We start from the raw sequence: 18,406 nt of genomic DNA on the forward strand, positions 1-18,406 counted from the left end.
ACAGCCATACATCGATCTAAACGTCATGATGGTTGGACGTGCTGTTTTGAAGAGCAGTTTCTCGAAAAATGGTGCTTTACTGGCTGTCTTTCTAGTGGTCAGTATTGGTCACTGGCCGGTGGTTGAAGCTTGTGGACGAGGGTCTATTTATTTGAAAGATAACGGATACAGACAAATCCTTATCGCCATTGATGACAATGTTCCCGAGGACGCCGCTCTGCTAGACAGAATCCAAAGCGTCTTCACTAAAGCTTCTGCATTTCTTTATGAAATAACTAAGTAGGTGATGCTTTTGTATATATAAAAATTTGAGAAATAATTATACATCCTGTGTTAAAGAACACAATATCTCAGGGGTTGTAATATGTGTGGATGTCAAACTGATTTCTTGATCTAGCAAGCATTAATGCACCTTATTAACTGCCAGGCGGTAAACAACATGCATGTATTTCAATGAAACGGTAATCTACGAAAGAGCTAGGCTTTGAATTCACCGGCATAAGAGACCTGAAACCGATTCAGACTTACGCACACTCCTCTCCTATAAGCCGAGTCTGCATTTCTGGAGTCCTACGAGTTTATGCAGAATGGACAAGACAGGGTGGGGGCCTTCGCAAACTAACGCAACCAGAGGGCAAAATTTTGCCGTATTTGCAAGATTGTATACACATCTCTCATAAGCGGCCCAACTGCACCATTAACAATTGCCGTAAAATCACGCTTTACGTTCCGCGTTAGTTCGCGAGGGCCCCCACCCTGTCTCATCTCAACCTGCATGAACTCTCGAGAATCCTGAAATGCCGACCTATTCTTCATTAGCTCTCAGACACTTAGGTTTCTTCCACCCATAAATCCATACTAGTAAAAGAAAGTGGTGTTGAACAGCAGGAAAGGGCATTAAACAACAATCAAATAATTTTACGCAAAAGTAGACACCCAGAATGGTACTAGATCTGGATTGAACGCTGACTTGATTTTAGATCAACGCTGTTTTCGATGCCCTATTACGGCTAATAGTTTTACACAAAACTCAATTATTACTGGTCCTTTTTCAGAAAACGGGCTTTTTTCGAACGGATCATTGTGCTAATACCAAAAACTTGGTCGGACAAGCCAGGTTATTTTCCTGCTACGAACCAAACAATACACACAAGCAACATCGTCGTGGACCGAATGAACCCAGATCTGGAACAGGGACACAAGCCGTTCGTTATCCGAAGTAGCCCTTGCGGACAACCCGGGTGGTACATGCAGCTGACACCAGAATACCTGACGGATGCCACCATAGCTGAACAATACGGCACCTACGAGAAGGTTCGTTGATGTTGTCATCGTTGTCATCCTCTCAACTATTTATGTACACGTATAGTCTTTTAGTTTATCATGATCACAGGAATCATCGTCAGCTTTATTACGGACTTCATCCACGTTATCATCCTTATTGTTAACTTTATCAGCATCATCATTCTTATTTCTAACTTCATCTACACCATCATCCTTTTTGCTAACTTATCTACGCCATGATCCTTATTGCTAACTTCTCCACGTCATCGTCCGTATTGCTAACTTCGCCAACATCATCATCCTTATTGCTAACTTTATCAATCACCATCCTTATTGCTAACTTCGTCAAGATCCTCCTCCTCCCATGGTTTACTCACTTTCTTTTCAAAATCACTACTAACTCAAACCGATTAAGTAAAGTAAGTCGCTGTCTACAAACTATATCTCCAGTTACTTCTTTGCTCGTATCGTTGTCAAACATTGCATGAAGAGGCTATACTGTCTATGCACGTGTTATCGTTCAAAATCGATAATAAAGATGAAACAAATTATAAAACGGGTCGCATTCTTCAGAACCTTCGCAATCTTCAGAATTATTCTAAGATTATGAACAGTAAAGGTACAAGTCTGGTATTTACTGAAAGGTTATATAACTTGAGCTATCTTTACCCAATACCCAATACAGAATTTTTGCCCAAAATGTCCGGTATGGCTTCCTTAAGTTCCTAAGGTGGCGTCCTGCGTTGTAAATACTCTCAATCTTATTTATGAATAAAGCTCTCATTGTTTCAGTTCTTGTACCGATCTATGCATTAAGTTTAAATAAAATGTTACTTCATTTGTTGTTGTGAACATTTAAAATGTGAAATACGACCTAGATACATCTGCATGACTGTATTCGAAATGATACAGTTGCCCCATTTAAAGGGCCGCTTTCCAGATTTATCTAATGATCCTAACTGCAAGGATTATGACCTGATTAAATAGTTTCTTAAAAACGAAATAATGACTTTAAATTCTCTAAAACCAGTGGATTTACTGCCCTAGCCGGCCACCAGCCGGACACACGGTGTCTCACTGGTGACGGCATAGCTGAAGTGTGGCGAGAGGCAAAAATTATTAATCATATATTAAATTTTGAAATAAACACACCAAATGTAACACAGACAGAATTTACGCCCCTACGATTTACGAATTTACCTTATCGCAGTCAGTGGCAGCCAGGGATATATATGTACTAGTTATAGGATGTTTGCTACAGACGATAGTTTCTTCTGAGAGGCGGATCCTCGAGGAAAGTCCAATGTCTATATAATGATCAGATGGGATGATATAATTTATATATCATTCGATCTGAACCCTACTCAAAAATATTTCCCTTATACGACGGCGGCCAGCATTATGGTGGGAGGAAACCGGGCAGTGCCCGGGGGAAATCAATGCATTGCCCTGTTTCCTCCCACCATAATGCTGGTCGCCGTCGTATGTTACTAAAATGTGGGCTGGTTGCTATTACATCTTCCCACGTACGACCGGAGTGACATGTCATGACCTGGATTTGAACTCCCAGCGATCGGATTAGTGAGAGGCTTCTGAGTCATTCTGCTGCCCTAGTACGCAATCACTAGGTCACGGAGACCCCCTGGAATGTAAGTTACAATAAACGTACAAACAGGCGACATTTAACGGCCTAGATTAAACGTCTAGATCCGCTGTTGGCGTGTTTGCAGGCACCGATCGATGCGCAATGAAGCGTGTAGGACAGGAATCATATACTATAATAAAAGGTAATAACAGTGTAATGACTTCACATGTAATCGTAAAATGAGGCCTCTTGTCAATGTACCTCGGTCCGCGTTTAATTCTAACGGTTTATGCAAAAGCATAAATATGTAGCAACTGCCCAGAGTCCGCTTGCACCATGGCTTAAGTAGAATTGGGTAAAAAAAATGCAGTGTTGTTAATGACTTCACTGCTCTAGAATTACTCAAATTGCTGTGTTGCCGTCTCGTTTAACATACGATAACATTAAAACAATGTAAATGAGCCAGGCACCCTAAATGCTTAGTCCACCAGCAGAATCCTTGTTTTTGTAAGGATAAAAAATATAAAAAGCTCGATCTTTTCCAGGCAGTAAACCGATGACCTTTTAGCAATAAATGGTTGCCACCAAAAACGGCGTTGTGAAAGAAATCTATCCATCTCCGTTTGATTTGAAATAGATAAGACATATTATTTGGACATATTGTGTGTACAAGGATGACCAAGATCTTGTCTCACGCCATCTTTATGACCATAGGGATTTTCAGTTCTTTTCATTATTAAAACTGTATATCATCGTATAACTACACGCAAAAGGAGCAAATAAATATCGTTTTTGCTAGATCTTGTGTTAAATATGATGATCTCACTCTAGGTCACAAGTTATTGATTAAAAAATAGCGTGTAAAGGATATTCCACCAAATGGAAAACTTACATTGCATGAGTGGAACAATTTTGTTGCCTAATATGGAGAGAGGGTCAACCCGAGTCTAGGGGATGTATAAACATCCACGTTATTATATCAGCAAATAATTTTCATTTTATGACCAGTTGCAACCAAAGTGCGACTGAGACACCTATATTTGTATTAGGCCTGGGCATTTGAAAGAGTTTGAAATTTGAATCGGATGTCATGCTTAAAATATCGACTATTTTCCCCGCATCGTTGAAAACTGACGACTGCTTTTCTCTGTCATGTTACTAGCTTCATTGATTATTTATATATTGTTTCTTAAATGTTACTTTGGGGACTGATGTGTAGATTTGGAAATGAATCTCACGATTATCAACTTGGGATGCCCTTTCATGGTCTACGATTGGTATGCGAATGTCGGACTTGAGTTGTACAGTAAACTATAGCCAATGCTTCATAAGTGTCTTCAAGCTATAAATGTTTCAGGTTGTTTCACCTTCTTTTGCAGAATACGTGTTTTGCTTGTAAAGCAGAAGAACGCACTTGTCCTGTCTTATATGCTTGGGTCCCACCATAACGCTGGCCACCGTCGTATGAGTGAAATATTCTTGAGTACAGCGTAAAACACCAATAAATAAATAAATAAATAAATAAATAAATGAATATATGTTTGGCTATACTGTTTAACTGTTTGTTTCCTCTCAGGAGTAGTCAACTTTCAAATGATATTTGAAAGCCACAAGGAATGTTCTAGGCGAATGAGTGAAATCAGTATTCAAAGCGTGTATCTTGCTGGAATGTAAATTGTCCGTAACTTTCTGTTGCTACATTGCTAACCCAATCAAACGCCACTAAAGCGAAGTAGTCCCAACCCCATTTCGATATCACCATTTACGCTGAAACCACTGCCCATCGATGTAAGGAAGTTTTGTACAGGAAATGTTCAAACACTGTACAGCCATTTCATGGACCAACGTGCCTTAGCGGTGCGATGAAAACAGCTCAACCACGTATCCATGTCGAAACATCCTCCGTTTTCTCGCAACAGTGCTAACATTACGGACGATTAAATAATGTTTGTCTCGCTATGTTTTATTACGGGTTATTGTGCACGAGTGGTCTCATTTGGGGTACGGTGTGTTTGACGAGTACTCGGATGGACATTTGTTGTACCAGAAAATGTGTGTCTTGCTATTTTTTTTATTGCAGGTTATTGTTCACGAGTGGGCTCATTTACGGTACGGTGTCTTTGACGAGTATCCGGATGGACATGAGTTTTATGCTGCCGAGAACGGAGAAATAGAAGGGACGAGATGTTCCACGGCTCTGAGAGGTAAAGCCAAACTATAAGTACTTGAAAAGTACTTGAGCTGTGTGAACTAGCACAAAAATTCTTGTGTAAATGTGTCTGCATACCCCTAGTGCATTGGGAATTTAATAAAGTAGTATACTGATTTTTTGTTGCAATAATCATCTGTTCCAATGTTTTTAATCTTGAGAGATCTCGTAGTTTCCAAGAAATATTTATACAATTTGGTGAAGATTGATTCCAAACATCCATCTACTTTACGAATCTGTCCACCGACCATCCATTTACTTAGCCGACTGACAGCCAACATACTTATGCTTTCGATTAACAGGGCAGCGTTTTGATTATGTGAAAGGAAACGGGGACTGTGACTTTGAGTTTGGTTTGCCCACGGCATCCTGTCAGTTCAAGGACGACCAAGAAGCCTCTGGGAAGTACGGCTCACTGATGTACAGCCACAAGCTGGATCACGTGGTCTGGTTTTGTGACAACGACACAAACTCCCCGAACACTTTACACAATCGCCAGGCCCCCAATGCACAAAACCGGAACTGTGACGGAAAGAGCGTTTGGGAGGTATGAGCTTTCCAAGGGTCATTTTTTATCTTATTAACTTCATATATATAATTACTTTACTACTTATTATTTATCGTGGGGCCTCCGTGGCTCAGTTGGTTAGCGCGCTAGCGCAGCGTAGTGAACCAGGAGTCTCTCACCAATGCGGTCGATGTGAGTAAAGTCCAGCTCATGCTGGCTTCCTCTCCGGCCGTAAGTGGGAAGGTCCTCTAGCAACCTGCGGATGGTCGTGGGTTTCCCCCGGGCTCTGCCCGGTTTCCTCCCACTATAATGCTGGCCGCCGTCGTATAATTGAAATATTCTTGAGTACGGCGTAAAACACCAATCAAATAAATAAATAAATTATTTATCGTTATATAATTACTTTGCTACTTATTATTTCTGTATTTGATGTTTTATTTCTGGTATTATATAATCATAAAAAAGGCTGCGTTGAAAAGAAGTATATCTTGGAGATTTTACAGTTATTTAAATTTTTGTTTTGTTTCCTAATGTTTTTATGTATGTGATTTTTTGTGACCTAACAGATTCTAAGGAGCCATCAAGATTTCGCAGGGGGTGCAAATCTGCCGCGTGATGTTCCGAGCACGGTGCCTACGTTTCGATTCGTCAAGTACCGGAGCAAACGGACTGTGATTGTTCTGGATATCTCTGGTAGTATGGTAGGAAACAAGCTGAAGAAGCTGCGACAGGTGTGCGGTTTATCTTCTCGTTTCTTTCTTTGAGGATTTCACTTTCAAGGCAGTTGATCCCCCGCTGTATCACACAAGCGGGCTGACGCGATTTAACTGCCAAGCCTTGGCCGAAACGACTACATACTCACATTCATTTCTCGTTACTTTGACGACGTTGACCAGTAAAGGTCGATAGTTAAACCTGGCAAGATGGGTTAAGCCAAAATGTGTCATTTCGTGGATACTTGTATGTACTTGCATATGGCCATAGTATGACAGATCTTTTCAGGGATATATTCAGAAATGGGATTTAACAAGCAATCATATAGACAAATGAATATATTCAATTATGACAAACCCTAATTATTCCATCTAGTCATTTCATTGTACTACCCTGAACAGGCTGTGACGATATATATCCAGAACGTGGCTGTAGATGGAGATATGATTGGAATGGTATGGTTTAGCATAAGTGCTAGCATCAAGTCGTATCTAACAGAGGTGAAAAACTCTACACGCCAACAGCTCCTGAATGTGATCCCGAAGGAAGCGGGCGGGCGGACAAGTATAGGAGCTGGTAAGGATCCAGACAGTCTGCTTGTAAGAGGAATTGTGTTTATAAGTACAAAGAGACAGTACCATGTATTTCTGTTCTAGCCATTAATAGCAAATTTCTGTCCACTATCGAAATGTACCGAATTCCTCAGTAGTGCAAGGTCAATCGTTGCACAAATTCGTATGAATATCTGTCCATCATTTTGGCGAACAGAAGGAAAGGCAGACGGACAGACAAATAAATAACGCAAAAGCAGAACTTCCGTTTGTGGAGGTAACAGTACCTGTAGAATGCAATCAAATTCAAAAACCACCAAACCTTGTGCTGCTCAGCATGCAGATTTGATTCTATCATCTGATTTAATTGCTTGTATTTGTATAAACTAGTACAATGCGTTTTTGGCGAATAAGCTGGTGGAGATTATGTTGACTGAGATAAAACAGCTGTCCGTCTGTCGATTAGAACGTCGGTGAATCAATCTATCTGTCGATAAGTCTCTGTGTCAATCAATCTGTCTAGATTAGTCTATTTGTCTGAAGGTCGATCAGCTTGTCCGTCGATCAGTCTGTCCGTCGATCAGTCTGTCTGTGGATTAGTCTGTCCGCCGACCAGTATGTCCTGGCTGTCCAACCGCCTGACGGTTGATTATTCTTTCTGACTGAGGGTCGATCAATCTATCTGTCGATTAATCTGGTGATTGATCAGTCTAACGGTCGATCGGTCTGTCTGTCTATCAGTCTGAGGACCGATCACTCTGATGGCCGATCTCTCTGATGGTCGATCAATCTGTCTGTTAATCCGCCTGTTTATCGACTAGTGTAACGGTCCATCAGTCTGTCTGTCTGAGGGTCAATCAGTCTCTCTGTCGATAAGTCTGACGATCGATCCGTTTGTCTGTCTGAAGGGCGATCAGTCTGCCTGTCGATCAGTGTGCCTGTTGATCAGTCTGTCTGTCGACCAGCTTGACGATCGATCAGTCTGTCTGTTTGACGGTCAAGTAGTCTGACGGTTGATCCGTCTATCTGTTTAAAGTTCGACCAGTCTATCTGTCAACCAGTTTGATGATCGATCAGCCTGTCTGTCCGACAATCGGTGAATCTGACAGTCGATCAACCTGCCTGTCTATCAGTTTGACGGGCGATATCTCTGACGGTCGGTCAGTCTGTCTGTCCATCAGTTTGTCAATCAATCAGTCTTTCTCTCGATCGGTCTGTCTGTTAATCAGTTTGTAAGTTGATCCATTTTTCTGTCGAAAAGTCTGTCTTTTCAGTCCGACGGTCCAACAGCCTGATGGTCTGTCTGTCTTTCAATCAATCTATATGTTGATCAATCTGACGACGAATAAGTCTGTCTGTCCTTCGATTAGCCTCACGGTGATTAGTTGGTCTGTCTGAAGGTCGATCAATCTGTCTGTTGACCAGTATGATGGTCGATGTGTCTGTCTGTCATCAGTCTGACTGTCGATCAGTCTGCTTGTCGACCAGCTTGATGATCGATTACTGTGTCTGTCTGTCGGTCGATCAGCCTCTCTGTCTGACTGTCCACCAGTTTGTCAATCGACCAGTCTTTCTGTTGAACAATCTGCCTATCCATCTGTCTGTCTGTCGATCAGCCTGTCTGTTGATCAGTCTGTCTGTCGATTAGTCTGTCAGTCGGTCAGCATATCTGTCTGGCGGTCAATCAGTCTGACGCTCAACCTGTCGGACGGTCAATTCGTCAGTCAACCCGTCTATCAATCCGCCTGTCTAGTGATCAGTCTATCTGTCGATCAGTTTCTGTCGACCAGTCTGACGGTTAATCAGTCTGTCTGCCTAGAGGTCGATCAGTGTGTCTGTCGATCAGTGCGTCTGTCGATCAGTGAGTCTGTCGGTCCGTGTGTCTGTCGGTCCGTGTGTCTGTCGACCGGTCTGACAATCGATCAGTCTGTCTGTCTGTCTCCCTATCAGCCTCTCCGTCCATCAGTCTGTCTGTCGAACAGTCTGACGGTCGATCAGCCCGACAAGCGATCAGTCGGTCTGTCGATCAGTCTGTCTGTTAAACAGTCTGACGGTCGATCAGTCTGTCTGTTAAACAGTCTGACGGTCGATCAGTCTGTCTGTCTGACGGTCGATCAACCTGATAGTTGATCAGTCTGTCTGTCGACCTGTTTGACGGTCCGTCGATCAGTCTGTTTGTCGATCAGTCTGTTTGTCGATCAATCTTTCTGCCTAACAGCCTGACGGTTGATCAGTCTGTCTGTTTGAAGGTCGATCAGTCTGACGGTCGATCAGCCTGTCTGTCCACCAGTCTGACGATCGATTAGTCTGTCTGTTCGACGGTCAGTTAGTCTGACAGTCGATCAGTCTGTCTGTCGATTAGTCTGTCTGTCGATCAGTTTGACAGTCGATCAGCCTGTCTGTCGAACAGTCTGAGGCTAGATCAGTCTGGCGGTCGATCGATCAGTCTGTCTGTCTGACGGTTGATCGGTCAGTCTGTCGATCAGTCTGACGGTCGATTAGTCTAACGGTCGATCAGTCTTTTTGTCGATTGGTCTGTCTGTCGGTCAGGCTGTCTGTCAATTAGTCTCTCTGTTGAAAAGTCAGTCTGTCTGATGGTCGATCAGTCTGTCTGATGGTCGATCAGTCTGTCTGTCGATAAGTTTGTCTGTTGATCATTCTGTCGGTTGATCAGTCTGTCGGTCGATCAGTTGGTCAAATGTTTTAAGGAAGTTTAAGCGCAGGAGAAATCACACTTACGTCGATGTTTGTTCCCTGTTTATCACAACACTAATCTCGTTTTAGGACTGCAAAAGGGCATAGAGGTGTTGTCAAGTGGAGGAGAGGACCCGGCAGGGGGCGTTATACTGTTAGTGACGGATGGCAAGGAAAATAAGGCTCCATACCTGACTGACTTCAAAGATCAGGTTGAGTTTTTTTCTCTTTTATTTCAGCACAATGAGTGAAATATTCTTGAGTACGGTGTAAAACACTAATCTGATACATAAAAAAAAATTCAGCGCAATGCCATATTTTATCAACTAAATTTTGTACGCTGCACTCAGGAATATTTTACTTATACAACGGTGGCCAGATTTTGCTCGCACGACACGAGAGGAAGCCAGCATGGGATGGACTTAATTAGATTAGATATTAGATTCAAACTGTACCTAATACCGCTTAACCTGGGGCTAAGGGCCGTAAAGGTAGCCATGTTCATTACATCACTATGATGCCTTTATGAACAGTTGCGATTAAAGCGCGACTGAGATACATGTTTAATTGTTATTTGACCTGGAACTCATTCACAGACTACGGATTTGAACTTTGATATGGAATTCATGCCTTGAATATCCATTGTCTGCCTGGCATCATTGAAAACTGATGACCGCTTCTCCCTTGTGTGTTACCGGCTTTATTTCTTAATTGTAAAATTTCTCACATACCTTTGCCTTTGGGAGTTAGTGTTAAACCTTGTTTTGGAAATTGATCTTGCCATTATCGACTTGGAACGCCTTTTACGGACTATGAATGGTATATGAATGTTGGACATGACGCTTATATTGGTGAGAGGCTCATGGGTCATTGCGCCGCGCTGACGTGCCAATCCCCTCGCCCACGGATGCCCCTACTTCTATTAAAGTCTCAAACTAAGCGTAACTTTTGATGCTGCTCATTTACCAATCGCACACAGGCAAATTATATATGTGGTTTTTTGGTATTATCACCACTGCCAGTCAATCGTGAAGCTTCATCAGTAGGGAAGTTTTGAGTTCGAACTCTATTATCGATAGAGTGTCCTTGAAAAAAGGAAAAAAGTGTCATTTGTTGAAAAGGGTGAAACAGGTGATCGGTAAATTAATTTCAACACAGGTTGCCTAACATTTTTAACTAGTCACATGGCACAGTGGGACCGTTTTTACCTTTGATTACGAAAGAGTTCCAGGTCGCAAGTGCCCTATGCAGTACCTCTCTTTGATAACAAGCTTGAATTAAGAGTTAAATTAACGAAGTTCGGGACAGTCATCATTATTTTAAATGATTGCAGATTATCTCCAAACACATTGTTGTTGACACGGTTGCCGTTACGGAGGACGCGGACCAACAGATTGAAGAGCTGGTTGAAGCCACACAGGGTTTTTCGTATTTCTTTTCTGACAAAAGAGGGTCTAACGCCTTAAATGAAGCTCTAGTTTCCATAGGACAAAGGGGAGCAGGTAAGTAACCAGTAACGGCCTCAGCAGGTGACATATTCATAGCAATGATGTATCTAGATTATTCTTGGTTACTTGTGGCTTGCTCGCTTGCGAGTACGAAAGCTATAGGCACATCAAGATTATATGCACTATGCCTTCTTAAAACACCATTAATGATATAACTTACAAAAGCGTGTGTCGTGGGTATTCGACCTGATAATTAAGAGCTGAGACGTGTTACCAGTAGTTCAATCAGCGTTGGTGTGTTTTCACGGACGCTTCGCCGCTGTGTGCCCGGCTGCACACCGACACCGACACCGACGTCACACACGATGAAAAGAAGAGCACGAAGTCCGACTGGGGACCTTGGTTGAAATATACTTGCTTTAGGTGAACTGCTAGTCATTTTGAGAGGGTGTGCAGTTTAAGTGTCTCAAAAGGATGAGCAATTTTTTCCACATGTTGGTGTTGTTGTTGTTAGCTGCTGAATCATTAGAACTCTCTTGAAATTGAAGGCAAGACAAGTTATTGACTGGTACATTTTCAACCAGCGTTGATATCTGCCGGACACGTGCATCCCTGACTACGTAGGTGTATTTTGAGCGTTTCTGTTGACTAGCACGTGCCTTCCTAACTCGGTAGGTATATACAGAGAAAAATATGCCTCGCCCGTTCGGCGAACAAGGCAGCTTATCCAAGGCAGATAAGTTTTTGTTGAATTTTGACGAAACCATGTATGCCCAAAATTGATAGGTTGAGAAACAAATGTTAAAATAAATACATTTAAAGGTTCGTGATTATAATTTTAGGTAAAGTTTCGCTCTGGAAACTAAGAACAGAATGTAACAGTAAGGGGAATATATCTCTCGGTGAACCTCTTCGGTTGCAGAAAGATCAAAATAAACATTGGTAGTATTATGTTGTTTGCTACAGTATATACTGTAAGACCCAGCAGACTAGGTGTTGTTCCGACCGTTCTGTCTATCGAACAATCGTGCATGTATTCTTGACGTCAACAGTTTGTGTCCAAAATTCTATTTAATTATGTATCAAGCTGAGGAAAGCGAATTTCTTTCAGGTTTATCATTTGCCATTCCATCCACGTGATCATACTTTATAATTATAAATTATATCAAAAAAGGTTTCAGAATTTTAATCAAACTCGTTGTAAAGATGTACGACTAGAAAGAAACTTATGATGTGTATTTCATGATCAGTTTGATCGATATGATAATTAAACATTATATTTTGCTTACTTACTTTAGTACTTTAAAATTTCAGAAAAAAATTACGCGCGGTAACACATGTAAGTAATGCTGATTACAGTTCTTCGCATTTTACTCCATCAGGGATTGAGCACAGACCAATACAGTTATCCAGCCAATCGGTAGTGATCAAGGGAAACCACTCTTACGAAGACAAAGTTGTCATCGACCCCACCATTGGCAGAAATACAGAGTTTCTGATTGGCCATTCTTCGCACGATATCATCATCGAGATGACGACGCCGTCAGGCCGTAGAATATCCCGCAATGATTCTGAATATATCACCGATGCGGTATTCAGCCTTACCCGGATAAAAATTCCAGGAGTCGCAGAAGTAAGTTTCATGGCATCATTTATTTTCAATTTAGCCAACTGAGACATAGTTGTAAACGCTTTTCTTTCCTAAATGAGTGCTTGATGTGAAAAAAAGTGATAACGACTTAAAAGTACTGCATTAAAAGAGATTTTGATATTTCGAAATTTGGAACGAGGAAATTGTACAGTTTACGCAATTAAAAGAGAAGATGATTCAGCCATTGGTTTAAATGTTGTATAATAATATCAATGGGAAAAAAGAAGAAAAGACAGGACCACAAAACAATCAGAATTTGCAATGATCTCTTGCAGAAAGGCCAGTGGAAATTAAGCATCAAGAACCCCAGGTCGATAGAACAGTCTGTGACAATAACTGTGATATCAGGCAAGACGGATCAGAGTGACCCAATCGTAACCACGGCAACATGGGCTAAGAAAATCGTCCAGTTCCCAAATGAGCGTCAGATTCTATATGTCAGTGTGTCCCAAGGTAAGGTACAAGTCTAAAAAGCATGAGTCAAATACAAAAGGCTATGATACATCGCTTTGTCAAAAGTACAGCTACCCTACATTTAGATATATATAAATATAGGGGAGGAACAAAGAATGCACAATGCATTCCACGTTGCTACTGCCGGAAAACTCAATGTTCAGGAAAACTTTTGTTCAGTTGATCATTCAAAGCAAATTCTGCTACCATGTGCGGTTTTAAATAGTGTACTATTTTTTCTGTTCTGTATTATCTGATCAAGTTTGAATTCCTCTCAGGTCTGTGATAATTTCATTTAAATAAACAAATGTAAAATGTCCTATAGTAATTTTTCAGTCATATCGGGGCTCTACAAATGTTTTTAAACCACATGCAGGAAATGCCCATACAAAAGTACATTTGCTTAATTCATTCATGGTATTAAATGACAAGGCGTCGCAGGCATGCGCAACGTGTAAAAGTATATTTGTTCAATGCAGGTTTAGCCCCTGTTCTGCAAGCTAACGTGACGGCCATATTGGAAAGACCGTATGATGCTAACGGAACAGCGCCCTCTTTACAGCTGACATTAAGAGATAATGGTGCCGGTGAGTTTCTCCACGCTATGAACCGTATTGATTATGTAGGCCATCAAGGCCACTTTTCTCTGTATCAAACGGGTATTTGATGAAAGATTTGCTTTTTCTCGCAGATACACATAACATGAGTTAAGTTCACCAGGCTTTTTATAATGTAAAGGTGAAGAACATTTGTGTGGCGTCATTGGCGAAATACAATATCAAAATGATTCTTGATGCCAATTATTTCAGACAGTTTTAATCGTCTTTCCTTGCACGCTTACTTCATTTGTAATGATTTTCTCCTTTAAACACAAAACTGAACAAAGCAAGGCCTGTACAATAATCTTAAGTGTGAGGCACGATCTACTACATGTACGCATCGCCATATATTGCAGGTGCCGACTTAGCTAAAGACGATGGCATTTACTCCATCTATGTCACCAGCTACACTAACAATGGCCGATATGAAGTAAAAGTTAAAGTAACGGACACGCCGGTGTCCGTTGTCTTGAAAAACAAGATCGTTGGGACAGGTGGAAGCGGAGCTGCCGGGAGAAAACGAGGCCGACGAGATACAGGGTCCCGACAACAGATGGAGGACTTTCAGCGCGTGACGTCGGCAGGGTCCTTTAAACTGGAGAATTTTACTGAAGGTAGTTATACTGAACTGGGAAAGCACTCAGAGTAATAAGTATCACACCTAATGAATGAAAATTACACAAGTACATGTAAATGGTAAAGGAATACCCCCGCTCCCCCCTCCCACCACCACCACCATCGCCCCAATCGTGTTATCTGAATAACTGCAGTTTGATGTGTGAAATGTTTGGTTTTTCCTGCTTTAGGCATTGATGCTTTTCCCCCTGGAAAGGTGACAGACTTACAAGTGAGTGTGGACGATGCTAGGGAGGAAGTGACGCTCAGTTGGACGGCCACAGGGGCAGATCTGGACCAGGGGACAGGTACATGACGTCATAGACGCAGTTAGGTTCAGCCCAAGCCGCAGGTGATGTGGTTCGTGCACGTAATGGATGGATGAATGGTTTCCTCAGCCACATGTGAGCTATTATGTACCACATGGTACCTACATGTATCACTTTCCACATGACAATCGGCCTACACATCAAAGTATCACCTTATGGCAGTTATCATGTACACCATATGCCAACACCACATGACAGTTATCATGTATGCATATGCCAACACCATATGACAGTTATTCTATACGCCATATGCCAACATCACATGGCAGTTATCTTGTGCACCATATGCCAACACCATATGACAGTTACGATGCACACCTTGCCAACACCACATGACAGTTATCCTATACACCGCATGTCAACAACACATGACAGATATAATATACACCATATGCCAACACCACATGACAGTTATTCTATACACCATATGCCAACATCACATGGCAGTTATCATGTGCACCATATGCCAACACCACATGACAGTTATCATGTGCACCATATGCCGACACCACATGACAGTTATGATGCACTCTTTGCCAACACCACATGACAGTTATTCTATACACCGCATGTCAACAACACATGACAGGCATAATATACACCATGGCAACAACACATGACAGTTATTCTATACACCATGGCATATGTCTTCTACACCACGACTAGTTTCTCCCACCCCATGGCAGCCATTCCGAGGAGAAGGGAAGCGACCTTCCTCCTTTCGAATTATTCTGTAGTATGACAGAAAGGGTCAGTAAAGTATGGGAAAAGAAAAACACGGAATAAAATGACAGATACTGACGCCTGCTCGCACTGTACGACGAACGGATCAGTTTCGTGGATGTAGTACCTCAGTCTTTAGCAATAGGGCTACATTCACACACTGTATAACTTTACAGTTTGTAATGCCATACATTGTTGTACTATGGCGTACAAAATCTTCCCGAAGATGAATTATCTTCTCCTGAGTTTCTACTGCTCTTTGTGGTTGGAGGCGTGGGATTTTGCATAGCTGGCATAGATGGCAGTTAAAGTTCATTCGTCAGTACTCGAACTTTTTATTGTACCAGCGTTCAATGATGGGGTGGGAGGTTGGGGGTAGGGGAAGTACTGTTGTGTTGTAAACTACAACAGCACGTCTTGCAAGGTCATCAGTGGGCGACCCTTCTTCAGATGTGATCGGTTAAACCTTGTAATAGTCACAGTTTTTTCGGGACACAGAGAACCTTCACTTTAGAGTGATACTTCATCAACAACAGCCATCTCTGAGCGTCATTCATTGTAGCCATGCTTTGCCTGGGAAAATAACACTAGCCGGAGACAGAATAGGCGACTAACGTTAAAAGCAAGAAAACTCCCTTTCGGGAAGAGGCTTGTTAAAGGAAAGATAACTCCCTCTCGGGGAGAGGCGCGTTAAAAGGAAGATAGCTCCGTTTCGGGAAGAGGTGCGTTAAAGGAAAGATAACTCCCTTTCGGTAAGAGGCACAATAAAAGAAAGATAACTCCCCTTCGGGAAGAGGCGCGTTAAAAGGAAGATAACTCCCTTTCGTGATAGGGGCGTTAAGAGAAAGATATCTCCCTATCGGGGAGAGGCTACATGCCTACCGATTTACACTTCTGAACGGTTTTATTTTGTAGTTTCTTCTTATGTGTTGTGGAAATCCAAAGACTTTGACACAATCTACTCTAAGCACTGGAATGCTACAAAGGAAGAACTTAATATAAAACCACAGGCTGCTGGCAAAGAAGAGACCTATACGATTCGTGTCAACGAAACAGGTATTTATGTGTGTATGTATGTATGTATGTAGGTATGTATGTATGTTTGGGGTTTAGCGTGGTACTTAACAATTTTTCTCTCATATGACCACGAAGAGTCATTAGGTGTGTGTTCATTTATTGTATAAATTGTGGCAGGGAGAGTCGATGGCAATACCATGGCTGCCACCATTGAAGCATCATGCCGAAGACATCAGGCATGACACCTCACTAAGTCACATTATACTGACACCGGGTCAACCAGTCATGTTTCCTTGCTCTAACCTCTCAATGCCGAGCGCCAAACAAGACAGCGGCAAGTACAGTCTTTAAAGTCTTTAGTATGACCTTACCCGGGTTTGATCCCGGGCTCTTTCGGCTTCGAGGCAGACGCTCTAACCATTAAGCCATTGAAACGGTCAAAGCAGGTAGCATACTGTAGCATTTTGAAGTTGATGGTTTGGTTGTGTTTCTCAAGTTTTTGGAGAAAGTTAATATATGAGTTACTGATTAAAGCTTTATAATAGTTTTTCAGAAAGCCATTTCAGCCTGACAGTTGGACAGGACTTTCCTTGTCCTTTATTTCAATTTCATTAGACATTCCTTCCGTTTTTTGTTTTTTGCCAACAGGAAGCGTGACGTATTACTTTGCCCTGGAGGCCGTGGACAATGGCGGTAACGTCAGTCCGCGCTCTAACGTTGCATCTGTCTCCCTGAAGTACATGTACAGGAACCCTCCAAGTGCCCAGAACCTACCGTTAATGATCGGTTGTGTCGTCGGAAGCTTTGTTTTCATCGTTCTCCTTATGACTGTAATAATAATATACACACGTGAAAAGGGAAAAGAAGAGCCCAAACATGGAGCAAAGTGCCAAAAGAATACCAAAAACCAGTGAATTAAGTGTTAGAAAAACAGATTCGAGCTCAGTTTATTACCGAAAGATGTACTTAGCTGGATGAGCGACTGAGGAGATTTTCTATTTTTAGGTCATCCGCATTATGAATAAAGCAGCTTTATGTAGATTTTATTTGCTTAAATGCACGAGCATATAGTTCTTTGCGTAAGCATTTAGTGGCTGAATGATTAAGTGTGGTGCACTTAGGACAAGTACTGCGAGCAAAGTAAACAAAATCACAGAGGAGCCTCACTGGCTCAGTTGATTAGTGCTCTAGCGCAGCGTAATGACCCAGGAGCCTCTAACCTATGCGGTCATGCTGGCTTCCTCTCCGGCCGTAAGTAGGAAGGTCTGGCACCAACCTGCGGATGGTCGTGGGTTTCCCCCGGGTTCAGGCCTTTTTTCTCCCATCATAATGCTGTTGTATAAGTGAAATATTCTTGAGTACGGCGTAAAGCACCAATCAGATAAATAAATAAATACAAATCACAGTTAAGGTCGTCATCCAGTAAACAATATGCAAAGCTGAATTCCGAAAGAAAATAATTAAGAAAATTAGCATCACAATCTTTGCCATTTCTATATAACCTTGAAGGAAGATAGTTACTTCGACCATGTGCAATAATGGCGGGTCCAGCCTAATAAGTTTTTGTGCCGAACATCAGTTGATGACACGTGTTACCGTGCTCTTAAAAATAAGTGGTTACAGAGGACTATCCTAAGAGTGGTGACAGAACAAAAAAACAGATATTTATTCCGCTGTATTGAGACTGGTCTCAACCGAGATTAAATGCTTGCATTTATGTCTCATTATTGTGATTACTCTAATTCGTCTAATTTTTGAGACACTTGGTCTGCTGTTTACAGTTGATATTCATGTAGTTGTACAGGGAATATTTAGTTTCTTTTTTCACATGGTTAGTCCATCAAATGAACAACATATTCATATCTTTACTTTAAAAAAAAGAACTGGCAGAGAAATGTAATTGTTTCCTTTCAGCACTGCGTATATCTGTTTTAAAATTAGAAGAATTAGGCTAACGCTCTTGTCAGCTTTTAGCTTCCATATTCACAGATACGCTGTGCACAGTTAGCCAGTAACACCATACTCA

General features: G+C 41.7%; 1 protein-coding gene across 1 annotated transcript; it reads left to right on the plus strand.

Moving 5' to 3' along the window:
* The first annotated feature begins 1,061 nt into the window (after positions 1-1,061).
* LOC135461264 (calcium-activated chloride channel regulator 1-like) lies at positions 1,062-17,532 on the plus strand. Its single transcript, XM_064738268.1, has 14 exons — positions 1,062-1,314; positions 4,950-5,073; positions 5,381-5,625; positions 6,153-6,317; positions 6,702-6,876; positions 9,636-9,757; positions 10,879-11,047; positions 12,376-12,626; positions 12,920-13,097; positions 13,577-13,684; positions 14,053-14,310; positions 14,503-14,619; positions 16,279-16,419; positions 17,029-17,532. Exons 1-14 carry the CDS (start codon positions 1,174-1,176, stop codon positions 17,292-17,294), a joined length of 2,460 nt encoding a protein of 819 aa, XP_064594338.1. The 5' UTR covers positions 1,062-1,173; the 3' UTR covers positions 17,295-17,532.
* Positions 17,533-18,406: the final 874 nt, after the last annotated feature.

This window comes from Liolophura sinensis, chromosome 1 (genome assembly GCF_032854445.1).
Source record: "Liolophura sinensis isolate JHLJ2023 chromosome 1, CUHK_Ljap_v2, whole genome shotgun sequence".
In the NCBI taxonomy this organism is placed as follows: Eukaryota; Metazoa; Mollusca; class Polyplacophora; order Chitonida; family Chitonidae; genus Liolophura; species Liolophura sinensis.